Source organism: Anser anser, assembly GCF_964211835.1.
Source record: "Anser anser genome assembly, chromosome: 1".
NCBI classification, from domain to species: Eukaryota; Metazoa; Chordata; class Aves; order Anseriformes; family Anatidae; genus Anser; species Anser anser.
Window position 1 is genome coordinate 122645097 of NC_139720.1, and position 15322 is coordinate 122660418.

Sequence of the window (15322 nt, forward strand, 5' to 3'; positions counted from 1 at the left end):
GCCAGCAGCTGCTCCATGTTAGGTAAGAGGATTCTTGTGGATTCTTCTGGATTATTCTCACTGATGGGTTTTATCCATTGACGACCTTGCATATCTTTGAGAGTCTATAAAATTGTTGATGGACTTCAGCTATTTCAGCCTAACTTCCTCCAACTGAATTGTTTTCCAGGATAGTAGAATCTATGTACTTAGGTGTAGGCAGTTTTTATTTGCCATATTTTCATTTAAAACAACACTCATGGAGCAATCTCAACTCTGTGTATATAGTATTTTGTCTACTAAAATATACCCTTTGATACCAACTATTCAATTTACTTCTAGATGCAGCTATAGCTCAGGGAATCAAACAGTCTACGATGTTCTTAAACATGTTATATTTGGGTAATACAAAATCAGAAGAAGTCATAATAAGATAAGAGCTTCACAGAGAATGTTGTGTTACTATTTAATTTCTTATACAAAAAATAAAACAAAAAAACTGTGATATATTTAATAAAATTTTGGTTAGAGCAAGAGAAAATTTCTCAGGACTGGTGTATTTAGAGATGGCTAATTTTTACCTATTGGGTCAAAACTCCATTTCAAGCACCAGATGGAGGATTATGAACTTAAACAGCTTTCATATCACAATGTAATATATTTCTGGGTTATTATATGCAATTTAAACTTACAGAATCTATCTTGTACTTTGGTGTAGAGAATAATCTGAGCACATTGCTGTAATCTTGTCTTTAAGGCAACAGTGATATGTTTATCCAAACAGATTTTTTTTGTGGCGATAAGAGCAGCAAGGCTGTCTGTCCTCTGTGGTAATAGCAATAGGAAGTGTAGTGAAAAGTAGCCTGCACTACAGCACAGGGGAAACAAAAGCAAGTATTCAGCAAAGAGTTACAAAACAAAAACAAACAAAAAAAACCTGATAACTAATACTATAAAAGTGAAAGGGACTTAATATTTGAAAAATGATTAGGAGGTCAGAATATCAGAGTAATTTTAGAACACATCAGTGCAATTGATTAAAAGTGGTACAAATTGGATTTGCCATGTATTCACTCTGTATTGGAGCATGTCCAGAGAAGGGCTACGAAACTGGTGAAGGGTCTGGAACACAAGTCCTGTGAGGAGCGGCTGAGGGAACTGGGGTTGTTTGGTCTGGATAAGAGGAGGCTCAGGGGAGACCTCATTGCTCTCTACAGGTACCTGAAAGGAAGGTGTGGGGGGCCAGAGGTCAGCCTCTTCTCGCAGGTAACTAGTGACAGGACTAGAGGGAACGGCCTCAAGTTGCGCCAGGGCAGGTTCAGGTTGGAAATGAGGAGACATTTCTTCTCAGAAAGAGCGGTCAGGCGTTGGGATGGGTTGCCGAGGGAGGTGGTGGAGTCACCGTCCCTGGGGGTGTTCAAGGAAAGGTTGGATGTGGTGCTTAGTGGTTTAGTGGGTGACATTGGTGGTAGGGGGATGGTTGGACCAGATGTTCTTGGAGGTCTTTTCCCACCTTAATGATTCTATGGTTATATATTTGACTCTTGCAGCAAGCACTACATTAACATTCTGAACGAAAACAGCTTGCTTTTTCATTTCTTCCTCCCACCCAAATAGGATTCTTTATAATAAAGCATCTCAGAGTGATAAATGAACCACTGGAAAGGAAAACTTAATGCAATTTACCACTTTATGGGGAATTCCACAACTATTAAAGCACATTCAGTTCAACGGAAAAGTGTTTTGTGCTTCAAAATAATGAGATCCATACTGTAAACAAAGATTACAATAAACTCTTGAGGTATATAAGTATTAAAATATCTATCAGATGTTTATAGAAGTAATTTGAAAAACAGAAAGAACCTGGAGAAATTGGAAAAAGAAAGCAACATTCTTCTGCTTAAGAATCAGACATGATTATTTTATGTATTTTATTTTCACATTTATGCTCCTTACTTCAGAATAGTAAGTTTTCTTTACAATAAGTATTTACTTGATCCTATCTTCTTTTTGTTTACTTTTAACACAAATTTACCAGATTTTCTATACCATTTATTATTTCATTTATTGCTAAAACTTCGCTAAGATGAAGCATTGTATTTAATATCTGTAATGCTTTGGTTTATAGAACATTGAGTAAGAGAATAAAATACACGTTTGAAAATGAGGGAGGGATGGAGGTAGCTAATCCTTGTGAACCATGAGATATAATGCAGGGTGTCAGCATCCTGTACTGTACCCCTTAAAGAAATAAAGTCATTAGAGAGGAAAAGGGACTATGTGTATCTTCTGGTTATTCTGATTGATAATTAACACAGTATTGAGAGAGAGGCAGAGAATCATGAATATCCATTATACTCTGTTCTTAGAAAAAAATAATGAGAAATCTAATGCAAAAAAAAAAAGCTCACAAGTGTTTCTGTTTGATATTTACTATTTAGTCATCTGGATTAATGGAACACTTCCCATTTCTTGGAATCATTTTTTTTTTCTGTGTCTCAGGTTCCATCAAGATTTCTGTTACTAGTTCTAGTTGTTCCTGTGATTTCTTTTCTTTTGTCCTTACCTTCCAACAACTACCAACTGGAATCTTTAAAAATTAGTAACATTTCTAGAAAATAGCATAGCTTTGTAAAGTGCTAGGTATAACAACTGATTCTGTTTCAGTACCATCCAGGACCAGTAAAGTACCTTTCAAGATATGACCATAACTATAATACTATTATAAAACAAGTTGTTACAGTGTTTTTTGTTTTGTTTTGTTTTGTTTTTCCCAAATCATTATTTCCTGAGGTGGCTCACCTTGATGTTTGCCTGCAGTTTCTCCATTTTTCTGTATCCATGGCTCTGCAGTAGAACATATATTACATGTCCTCAGGACTCCCTTGTACACTGTTTCTACTCTTTCTTTGTTTCCCAGATGTTTTTCACATTTCCTCTCTGTTACTGTTCCAAGACATTCTGGCTTGACTCATTTTTCTATGGCTACTACTAATACTCAATTATTTCTGTTTCAGAAATTCTCAGAAATTTGGGTTTTCTCTTTTGTCCGGATGCAAAGAATAAACCAGAGATAAATTGCTAGTGTTGTTGTCTGTCCCAAGAGAGCTTTTTTCCACAGAGCTTTTCCGCATCCAGTCAGTCGCCATCCTATATCATTCCAAACATTCTTCCTTTTCAGGTGCAGGACTTTGCATTTGTCCTGGTTGAATGTCATAAACTTTCTTGTTCCTCCAGCCCTTCTAGGTCTTTCTAAACGGCAGCTCTGCCCATGAGTGTAAAATGTGAAAGTGAATTTATAACTTAATGTACAGAACAGAATTTGCAGTATTTTGTATTCATAAATCAACAGGTGCTCCCAAGGATTGCTTATGAATATGTTTATAATAAGCAATCGTATCTAACAAATTGAATATGAGTTACATGAGAGAAAAACAAATAGAGAATAGTACTGGAAATTAATTTATCAATTTCTTTTTACAATATGAGTTAAAACTGTATATACAGTATTTAACTTAGCTGCATAAATAGCAAGTAGTAATTGTATAAAAAGCTTGTTGGAGACTAAATGTTTGGCTTCTTCTGAGAAGATTCAAAATTGAAATGGAGGAAATAACATAACATTCAAGAATAGAAATGCTGTAGTATCAGACGTACCTTAAAATATAAATGGGCTACAAATGGGATATGGGATCAGACACAGTATGTCTGATGTTGGCAGATATTAAATCCTGGTTCAGGAGAATGTAAGTGTCCCAAAAAGTAGCTATCTACATGTTCAATGCAATCTTCTGTTGTGATTATTTTGAAAACTATTAGGTATGCCTGGGAAAATACAGAATGATACTTAATTTGGACATATTTTGATGTGTTATTTTCAAAATAATACACTTCTGGATTTTTTCAAACTATCTTGGGAAAATCTGAAATAGTTTGGACAAACCCAGAAGTAATTGCATTATTTGAGTATACCTTGAAATTGTGACAAAAAGCTATATGTTTGGATTTGTGTAAGCACCTGTTAGTTGACTAACTGGTGTCGGACAAGGCCTCTTACACTTCTTTGGAGCAGTATGTTCACACTGCACTTCTGCCAGTCTGCATTTGTGCAGGTGTTGAGGGAGAAAAATATTCTTATGTTTTGTTCATCTAAAATATGAACAAATGGGAAGAAAGTCAATGTGAATCTGGGCACTTTTTGGTGCCACTGGTTGCACAATGACAAACTTTACAATAGCTTTCTCATTTTGGCTACATTTTTTCACAAAGCCAAAAAGGAGCCAACTGAGAAATAAGAGGAATTAAAATAGAACTGTGAGCTAGAGTCTTTCTTCCATGACAGTTTCCTCTGGTGTGAAAGTTCAGCTCACATTTTCAAATCTTCAGACTAAGTTTTGAGAATAGCAAACTCTAATGGTGTGGTCCAAGCGTTGTGCTTCAGGTATAAGCAGCATAGTATAACTTATAATGGTATCACCAGATTTGCCATCATGGACAGCAACTTTGGCTTGATAAGTTAAAAATCCGATGTTATAGGAAATATGAGTAATAAAAATAACTACTTTTAGTTCCATTTTTCAGCACTAGTTTACATATTATTTCAAAGGTTCTTTTGATGAGATGAACATTTTGTTTAGGCAAGATTGGAGGATTTCTGAGGATGGTAAGTATGAAATGTGAAGGATTTGTAATGGATTTCTGGATACGTCGATTTGGAGTTATCAAAATACTTTGTTTAGGCAAAACTGAAGTATTTCCTTTTTTAATTTTTGAGAGTATTCTGTGCTGAATAACTGAATAGTTTAATAATCTGTTCTGTATAATAGCCTTAATTTCAAGGAACTTTTTAAGTACATATGTCTGAGGGCTTTTAAATGCTTGTAATAGTCAATACAAGAAACCAGATAGCAGGAATCTTGAATTTTCAAACAGCTTTAATAGAAATGCAACTGGAGAACAAAAATTTAACAAACTATAAATTCCATCCAGTATTCAGGTTCTAATAAATAATATAATAATTAACAAAAAATAATCCTAATTCTAGACTATTTCATCTAAACTATTGCCTAATTCAAGACTGTTTCAACAAATCTTCACATGGCTGTTTGAAAATATTTTTTACTCTGGCTTGACATCTAACCTCACGAAAATCAGTTTAACAATGAAAATGCCCAAAAAAGGTTTTTTGTTTGGTTGGTTTGGTTTCATTTTGGAAAGAATAGGGTTTAAGACTGAAATCAAAACCTGTGCTGAGCAGTTACGTAACTTTTTTAAAAAACATTTTATTATTATTATTTATTTTTTTAAATACATTTTAAAAGGCCCAGCTCTCCAGAAAGTTAAGCAACTCTCTACATGAAAGTTAAGTTTCCTGATAGAAAGAATAAGAGTAAACCTTGCAAAGCTGTTGTATAGTTTGCAGTCTGTATTCTACTTTTGGACTTAGGGAATTAACATGGATAATTAATAGTATACAGGGCAGACATTTCTTCTTTTTTTTTTTCTTTTTTTTTTTCATGTATAATTTGAAATGTTTATTTCTTTGTTTTACAGTTTACATAAAATCCTAATGGATCTGCAGAATCAGCAACTAGCCCAATTAGCTGACTGGCTAACAAAAACAGAGGAAAGGACAAAGAAAATAGATTCAGAGCCCTTAGGTCCGGATCTAGAGGACTTAAAACGTCAAGTAGAAGAGCATAAGGTATGCTATGGAATTCATGTACTGCAGAATTTGCAATCTGATAGACACACAGGAATTAGAGCAATTGTGGAGTTTTATGAGTTTTCGTTGCTTTCCCCACGCATCAACATGTATATACATCTTACATTTTAAGTCCCTGAAATTTCCGCTCTCTACAAGCTGAGGAGAAATTTTTACAAATTTGGATTCAAATGGTCTGCATAGGGCATGCTCTAGTCTTAAGACTGCCTTCAATGAATTCCTGTTTAAACAAGTTCCTTTATACAAATGATTGTCTCCAGTGAATTGCATGGTAAAAATAGATGCTTTAATTATAAAGAACAGCCCTTTAGCTCAGGGCAAATTGAATCTGGGGATTAGAAAATGACTAAACTTTCTAATTTCATTGGTTTGCTGACTTCTCACGTCTTTCACAGTATGTGTTAAACTCACACCTCTACTCCTTGCATTTGCAATGATTTTTTTGCATTTTTGCATCACTTTCCATCCTGGTTTTGCCATATTTCAGATACTGATCAGGAAATAAGTCACTTTCTCCCTGGTTGTAACCTGAACCTAGGGATCCATGAGTGCTCTACCCCCTATTCCTTGATCAAGAACTGTCATGATAAAGTTAAGAAGTCTGAATTTTAAGGATTGTTTTAATAATTTGGTGCACTTCACAGTCCTTGATAACTGCTTATAGTTTAGCTCTCTGAAGCAAGTGGCATGAAAGTCGGAAAAAAGGATTCTTATGAATAAATCAGCTCACGCCGTGCCCATGAAGGAATTAAAACTCTGAAATGTCTTAGGATAATGAATGTATGCCTTAACATCAAAAGTCTGTGAATTCCTTTGTTGTTGTGTTAAGCCACGTTATCATATGGCTTTTTTTTTGTATGTGTGGGATTTTTGTTTTTTTATTATTATTGCTTTATCCTCAAATAAAACTAAAGTGTTTTACCTAAAAGGTTTAAAATACCTAATCTAATCTCCAGCTGGGGCATCACTTCATACATAAGTGAATTCTTCTACTTGAAAAAGCAGCAGGAAATTGATAGGGTAAAATTTAACATAGTTTGTAATACAGTTAAGGTTTCCACTGTGACTAGGCATATACAGTTAACCATGTTATTTTTCAGACTGTGACTATCATACTACATATGTATTAATCACTGGAGCACTCTACTCAGGTGTTGGTGGCATGGTCCAGGACTTTGTTTATCCACATTCTTCTGTTGGTTGGTAGCTAGTTATAAATACCTGAAAAGTGTGTCAGGTAGGATGTGATCCTGGATACCTGGTTTTTGGGTGAGTGGGATGAGGGTGTATTTCAAGTTTTCTTTAAGAAACAAAATACAGAACCCAGTAATTTAATACAGTGGGATAACTATTAGGAGTTTAACATTTACAATTTGTTCTTAGTACATTAAGATAAAGCTTGAGATAGATAAAAATGAAAAGAAATTGAATATTGCCTTCTCTGTGACTTGAAGTTTCAGTACCAATGCTTCTTTAGCTCCTGTTTTTCCCATCTTTGTCACTTGTCCTCTTGTTGCATTTCAGCAGAGAGACCAAGCAGATAAATCTGGTTGTTCAGTTCCCTATTTAGTGACAGAAGCTTGACTGGCTTTATTTTTGTTAACAAGCAGAAAGGTGGACTCTCCATCTTGCACAGAAAGTTAGGGAAGGAAAAAGAAAAAGGAAAATAAAGAGGAGACACTAAAACCCACTAAGAGGTTCCAGTACCTTAAATCCTTTCTTCTTTTCCCCTTTACTCTTTATATATATTTATATATTTATAACCTATATATGTATATATAGGTTAAATGTTTAGTGACAATACGGTAGACTGTCTTCTGAAGAGAGTGAAGATGTATGAGACCTCCACACTGCCCTTCTATATGAACTGTGAGGAGGGAGGGAACAATTGATTAGATGTATATTGCATGAAGTGTGGGAAATTTGGGAGGGTCAGAGAAGTGTCAAGAGTTGTAGAGATTTGAGAAAGTTAGGAATTATTCAAATACCAGTTTGTTCAAATGTTATAGATTTTTCTTCACTTTTAGCAGTTTATTATTTCTCAGTAAGGAAAAAAAAAAAAAAACCAGGCCTGAATTTTATAACAGCCTGTAGCAGGCTGAATACCAAAATTCAACGGGCAAGAAACCTTTTTTTTCTCATGTTCATAAGTCATCAAGTGCCTCTCTCAATTTTTGTCCTGGTTTCTGCAATAAGGGTGTGGCATGTATTTCCTAATCTTGAACCATCAACATAGTTTCATCCTATGTTATTAATGTTGTTTGTGGGAGTGCCCAGCCAAAGATCATATGTGATTGTTTAATGTAAAAAATGCATAACTTTAAAACTTTTGAAATTTAAAAATATTTTAATATGCTAATGAAGTACACAATCTAATCCACTGTTTATTTAAAATGTGTGAGCTATTGTTATGTATAGATGCTGTAATGATATCTATAAATCATCAACTACATCAACTCAACAAATATTTTCTCATGCTAAATTTTCAGTCTAAAATACTGTAAGAGTTATGCCTTGCGAGTGAGTAATAGTAAGCTATTTTCATGAAAGGAATAGAAGTCTACAAAATATGCTTTTGTTAGCATGTGCACACTATTGTAACAAAATGCATGTAAATATACTTAGTATTGAGAGCAATAGGATTACAGGGTTCTTGCAGTTGGTTAGTTATTCACATTAGTTAGGGAAACTCCAAATACACAGCGCTTTCTTAGTTGGGAATATATTTTCCAACATTTATGTTTTAATTATAGGCATTTCAAGATGATTTGGAACAGGAACAAGTAAAGGTGAACTCTCTAACCCATATGGTTGTGGTGGTGGATGAAAACAGTGGAGACAAAGCTACTGCTGCGCTGGAAGAGCAGCTTCAGGTAACTGAACTGAGAGAACTGAACTTCTGTCTCAGAGAAAGAGCTTTCAGAGGCTTTAAGTGAAGTAAGATTGAATAAGAACTATTTGTAACATACATTGGTGTATCTCAGGAGATATTTCTGACTACTACTTTTGTATAGATGGGTACATACAGGTGTGTTATTTTACAAAGATCTTAGAGCAACTTTTCTGGTGCCTTCAGTATTAACCTGATTTATTTATACTCAAGACCAAGTACAAGTGTTCGTCTTTCGTTTCTCAGCTGTATTTCATTACTACTGACAGAAGGAATGTGATTCTCTGCTATAGTTAAGGAGAAGGACATAGCATGCAGGAATCTACATAATTAAGTGGATTGTGAGTTTACTGAAATATTTTTGTTCTGATGGGAAACTTGTGCATGTGGTATATTTTGGTGTTGCAGTGCATTATGTGTCATTATCCACTGTTAGGTGCTTAAAGGCACATTCATATTAAATGATATCCAATTAGGTTTTGTTGTTGTTTTTTTGTTTTGTTTTTAATGCTAATGCTGGCCCCATCAAATTGAAAGAGGACCTGTTAAAAAATAAGCAAAACCAACTATGTGCACTAAGCAAAAATAAGCAAAACCAACCATGTGAAAGATCATCTAGACAAATAATGGTTATCAAAAATATTAAGAACACGTTGGTTTAAAAAAAGAAAATTTTAGGGGGGAAAGGTATAGTTTCTTTCCCAATAGTTTCACTTGAACACATTTTGTAGGAAATAAAGGGAATTATCTCAGTCTGTCCTTAGATTCATTTCTCCTTTTCTAGAGTATATCCTCTTCTGTACACTTGTTTTATTAATGTTTTATCATTTAGGATTATTATGACAAGGCTTCCTAGTGTACCAGCATTGGGAGAAGCTAGCAGCAACATCCTTTCAATTTGTTTCAGACCTGTTCTCCATTGCCTTTCGATTCACAGTCTAAACAACAGACAATAACTTCTGTATATTCCATTTTATAAAAACAATTATTTGAGTATCTCCTCAAATGATGCATCAGAGACATATTTATGATTAAACTAGCAACCTAGATGATCTAAAAATTGTCAAACTTTATTTTAAGAAAGTTTAGCATTTCATTCTCAAAAAAATATATATATATTCGGGGGAGGATGAGGTAGGAAGCCTACCCAGGAGGATGCCTGAGGTGAGGAAGTTGACTCCACGCCTCAGGACTGCCTCCACCAAGAAAGAAAGAAGGGTGATTGTTGTGGGTGACTCCCTCCTCAGGGGAACGGAGGGCCCTATTTGTCGGCCCGACCCCACACATAGGGAAGTCTGCTGCCTCCCTGGGGCCAGGGTCAGAGACATTACCAGGAAGCTTCCAAACCTGGTTCGCCCCTCTGACTATTACCCACTTTTGATAGTCCAGGCTGGCAGCGATGATGTTGAAAAGAGAAGCCTCAAGGCTATCAAACAGGACTATAGGGGGCTGGGACGATTGGTGGAGGGAGCGGGAGTGCAGGTGGTGTTTTCGTCCATCCCTACAGGGGAAGGGAGAGGCACGGAGAGGACATGGAAAGCTCGCGTGGTTAATAGGTGGCTCAGAGGCTGGTGCCAGCACAGAAATTTTGGGTTTTTTCACCATGGGGAGCTTTACTCGGCACCCGGCCTGATGGCCCCAGACGGGTCCCTATCTCCAAGGGGAAAACGGATCCTAGGCCAGGAGCTGGCGGGACTCATAGAGAGCGCTTTAAACTAGGTAAGAACGGGGACGGGGCTCAAACAAGGCTTGTTGGAGCTGTGCCGGGGGAAACAATGGCTAGGCCGGGGAAGAAGGCGATGGCCCAGCTGAAGTGCATCTACACTAATGCACGCAGCATGGGTAACAAACAGGAGGAGCTGGAAGCCATTGTGCAGCAGGCAGGCTACGACTTGGTTGCCATCACGGAGACGTGGTGGGACCGCTCCCACGACTGGAGTGCTGCAATGCCTGGCTATCGGCTCTTCAGGAGGGACAGGCAGCACAGAGGGGGTGGTGGCGTGGCTCTCTACATTAGAGAATCTTTTGATGTTGATGTTGTGGAACTCCAGGCTGGGAATGATAAGGTTGAATCCCTGTGGGTTAGGATCCGTGGGAAGGCCGGCAAGGCTAACTTCCTGGTCGGGGTCTGTTATAGACCGCCGAACCAGGATGAGGAGACGGATGAGGAGTTTTATAGGCAACTGACAGAAGTTGCAAAATCATCGGCGCTTGTCCTCGTGGGGGACTTCAACTTCCCGGACATATCCTGGAAACACAACACGGCACAGAGAAAGCAGTCTAGGAGGTTTCTGGAGAGCGTGGGAGATAGCTTCCTGACGCAGCTGGTCAGCGAACCTACCAGGGGTGGTGCCCCGCTAGACCTTCTCTTCACAAACAGAGAAGGACTGGTGGGAGATGTGGTGGTCGGGAGCTGTCTTGGGCAGAGTGACCACGAAATGGTAGAGTTCTCTATTCTTGGCGAGGCCAGGAAGGGGACCAGTAAAACTGCTGTATTGGACTTCCGGAGGGCTGACTTTGAGCTGCTCAGGACGCTGGTTGGCCGAGTCCCTTGGGAGGCGGTTCTGAAGGGCAGAGGAGTCCAGGAAGGCTGGGCGCTCCTCAAGAAGGAAATCGTGATGGCACAGGAGCGGTCCGTCCCCACGTGTCCAAAGACGAGCCGGCATGGAAGAAGACCGGCCTGGCTCAACAGAGAGTTGCGGCTTGTGCTTAGCAGAAAAAAGAGGGTTTATAATCTTTGGAAAAAAGGGCGGGCCACTGAGGAGGACTACAAGGATGTAGCGAGGCTGTGCAGGGAGAAAATTAGAAAGGCCAAAGCTCATCTGGAGCTCAACCTGGCTACTGCCGTTAAAGACAACAAAAAATCCTTTTACAAATATATCAGCGCGAAACGGAGGACTAAGGAGAATCTCCATCCTTTACTGGATGCGAAGGGAAACCTAGTTACTAAGGATGAGGAAAAGGCTGAGGTGCTTAATGCCGCCTTTGCCTCAGTCTTTAGCGGCGATACCGGTTGTTCTCTGGATACCCAGTGCCTTGAGCTGGTGGAAGGGGACGGGGAGCAGGACGTGGCCTTCGCTCTCCATGAGGAAATGGTTGGCGACCTGCTACGGAGCTTGGATGTGCGCAAGTCGATGGGGCCGGATGGGATGCACCCGAGGGTACTGAAAGAACTGGCGGAGGAGCTGGCCGAGCCGCTTACCATCATTTATCGGCAGTCCTGGCTATCGGGGGAGGTCCCAGTTGACTGGCGGCTAGCCAATGTGACGCCCATCTATAAGAAGGGCCGGAGGGCAGACCCGGGGAACTATAGGCCTGTCAGTTTGACCTCAGTGCCAGGAAAGCTCATGGAGCAGATTATCTTGAGGGTCATCACGCGGCACTTGCAGGCCCAGTCAGCATGGGTTTATGAAAGGCAGGTCCTGCTTGACGAACCTGATCTCCTTCTATGACCAAGTGACGCGCTTGGTGGATGAGGGAAAGGCTGTGGATGTGGTTTACCTTGACCTCAGTAAGGCTTTTGACACAGTTCCCCACAACATTCTCCTCAAGAAACTGGCTGCTCGGGGCTTGGACTGGCGTACGCTTCGCTGGGTTAGAAACTGGCTGGATAGCCGGGCTCAGAGAGTTGTGGTGAATGGAGTCAAATCTGGTTGGAGGCCGGTCACTAGTGGTGTCCCCCAGGGCTCGGTACTGGGGCCGGTCCTCTTTAATATCTTTATCGATGATCTGGATGAGGGCGTCCAGTGCACCCTCAGTAAGTTTGCAGATGACACCAAGCTAAGTGCGTGTGTCAATCTGCTCGAGGGCAGGAAGGCTCTGCAGGAGGATCTGGATAGGCTGGAGCGATGGGCTGAGGTCAACTGTATGAAGTTCAACAAGGCCAAGTGCCGGGTCCTGCACCTGGGGCGCAACAACCCCAAGCAGAGCTACAGGCTGGGAGATGAGTGGCTGGAAAGCTGCCTGGCCGAGAGGGACCTGGGAGTATTGGTTGATAGTCGGCTGAATATGAGCCAGCAGTGTGCCCAGGTGGCCAAGAAGGCCAACAGCATCCTGGCCTGCATAAGAAGCAGTGTGGCCAGCAGGTCTAGGGAAGTGATTGTGCCCCTGTACTCGGCTCTGGTGAGGCCGCACCTCGAGTACTGTGTTCAGTTTTGGGCCCCTCGCTACAGAAAGGACATGGACGTGCTCGAGCGAGTCCAGAGAAGGGCGACCAAGCTGGTGAGGGGTCTGGAGAACAAGTCTTACGAGGAGCGGCTGAGGGAGCTGGGCTTGTTCAGCCTGGAGAAGAGGAGGCTCAGGGGCGACCTTATCGCTCTCTACAGTTACCTTAAAGGAGGCTGTAAAGAGGTGGGGGTTGGTCTGTTCTCCTACATGCCTGGTGACAGGACGAGGGGGAATGGGCGAAAGTTGCGACAGGGGAGTTTTAGGTTGGATGTTAGGAAGTACTTCTTTACCAAAAGGGTTATTAAGCATTGGAACGGGCTGCCCAGGGAGGTGGTGGAGTCACCATCCCTGGAGGTCTTTAAAAGATGTTTAGATGTAGAGCTTAGCGATATGGTTTAGTGGAGTACTTAGTGTTAGGTCGGAGGTTGGACTCGATGATCTTGAGGTCTCTTCCAACCTAGAAATCTGTGATACTGTGATATATATATTAAAAAAAAAAAAAAAAAGTGTTGGTTTTACTGTAAGTTCTGAGTGAACTTAGATGGATGCTTGGTATTGGGACATTGACTGGAATCAGGAAGAAAGATATTCCTGAGTTGGTGGTCAGATGTCCAGACCACTGCTCAAGAAGTACATTGGTATTAGAACCAAAGTTCCTTCCAGTTCTCTCTTTTATAAAGGAGAAAGTAGTTTCATTCACTTTGTTTCACTGCTCAAGGAAATAAAAAAATTCTGTTTTTTTTTGTTTGTTTGTTTGTTTCTTTGTTTCTTTCTTTTTCAATCATTAAAGGCCAAGATTTCTCCAGAGAAACTCTCAATACATTCATCTGGAAGTTATGTCCACAGCACAGACAGATGCGTATGCTGTCTTGAATCTAGCCAATTTGGGTACCGATCCCAATAAATCTGTAATTAGTCTGGGATTTAGTGTAGGTAGTACACATTTGACTAAGATGCTGGACACTGACACTACAAATTGCTCAGACATCAGGGAACACAACCCTGGGAAAGAAACAATGTAGCCTACACTTAACTATCAATTATTACTTCTTTTTAAATTTATCTTCAGTGTCAGAATCATGGTATACCAGCTCAAGACAGTCTTTATCTCAGAATTTCTTGCCAATTGCTTGCATTTTCTTCATTGGAATAAAGCATATCCCTTGCAAATTCACGGTTCCATAAGCTTAGCTAAACTAAGAAAACAGCTCGAATGGAAGAGTAAAATTAAAAAATAGATGGGAAAAGGTTTAACTGGGATACTATTCTATGTTTGCAAAATGCAGGTTCTTGCAAAGAGGGCTATGGTAAAGTATGACCGAAAAAAAAAAAGTGATAAACATTAAAGACATTCTATATTTAATATACTTCATAAATCAGAAGATATACAACTGAGATCTTTGAACAGTGTGGGGAAAAAATATAGAGGACCGTGGATTATTGGACATTTAATCTAATCTCATATTTTGGAGAATGAACGTTCTTCAGTAAAATATAGGGTCACAGCAGCACTCTCTACTACCCCCACCCCTCCCCACAACAGGCAGAGTTGATTATCTTTAAACTAGGTATGTGGAGAAAGCCAGCTAGTTTAAAAGATGGAGTGATGGAAAGCAGATATTCTAGTCTTATAAGTGTGACATAGAATCCAAAGTCCTACAGAAAAGGCATGTGCAACAAAACTCAAGTACTCAAGTACAGCAAGAACCATACAGGAAACTCACTGAGGTTGTCAGTGTAAGCATGAGTAAAAATGATTGAGGGCTCTTAATGTTTTTAATTTGGTCTTCTGTTTATTTTATGAGAACCTATATAAGCCTACAGAATAAAAAGCTTATTAGCAGTTTCAGTAAATAGAACTCACACATTACTGTGTTGTGTTTACCCCATTAAAGAAGCATAACGAATAATGTATGTAAATGGAGCACAATGGAAATATGTCTCTTTTTAACTGTACCAGTGGAGAAGGTGGCTGTTATTCAGATAAAGGAAGCCCAATTGTTACTGTCACTGAGGAGTTATATTTGTATTGTCACTGTCATTCCAGGTATATTCCTGGAATGATGCCAGCAAGGGAATTCCTGAGGCACTGTATTTGCAGCACAGGCATGCTCTGAGCAGTGTGCAGGCTGGTGTGGAAGAGTCCTGCTGCTGTACAGCTCCCTCCTTCAATCGTACTCTCTTAAAGAAGAGTCTGAAAGAAAAATTCAATAATCCCATTGCTCAGAAAGTCACAGAATATGTAGCAGTATTCCAAGTATCAGTAAAAACAAAATACAGATAAAAGGTCATGGGGCTTAGGGTTTTAGGGGTGTCTGCAAAATTTCATGCCTTTATGCCTAGGAGTTACGACAGTTCACCCACTGTCCTAGCAAAATGTTATATCGCCTTTCCTGAGTGTATGAGAACATCATTTGGATTTTTTTTTCTATTCACGTGTCACTCGCAAACTGAATATATAAGCACAGGAGAGACTTCACAGGCCCACCCATTAAAGCATTTGACAAAAGCACAGTGGAGCAAAGTTCAAAGCTTGATTATGTATCTGTCAGTCTGACTTT

General features: G+C 39.5%; 1 protein-coding gene and 1 long non-coding RNA gene across 33 annotated transcripts in view; one reads left to right on the forward strand and one right to left on the reverse strand.

The window, feature by feature from the left end:
• Positions 1 to 15322, forward strand: part of DMD (dystrophin) — a 1241706-nt gene that overhangs the window by 462797 nt on the left and 763587 nt on the right. For all 24 annotated transcript variants that reach the window (XM_083850706.1, XM_083850697.1, XM_083850709.1 and 21 more), the window contains 2 exons: positions 5533 to 5683; positions 8458 to 8577. In XM_083850706.1, the coding sequence (XP_083706832.1) occupies positions 5533 to 5683; positions 8458 to 8577 (271 nt within the window). The remainder of the gene's footprint in view (positions 1 to 5532; positions 5684 to 8457; positions 8578 to 15322) is intronic.
• Positions 1 to 15322, reverse strand: part of LOC310905167 — an 80831-nt gene that overhangs the window by 47725 nt on the left and 17784 nt on the right. The gene's annotated exons all lie outside the window — the stretch shown is intronic.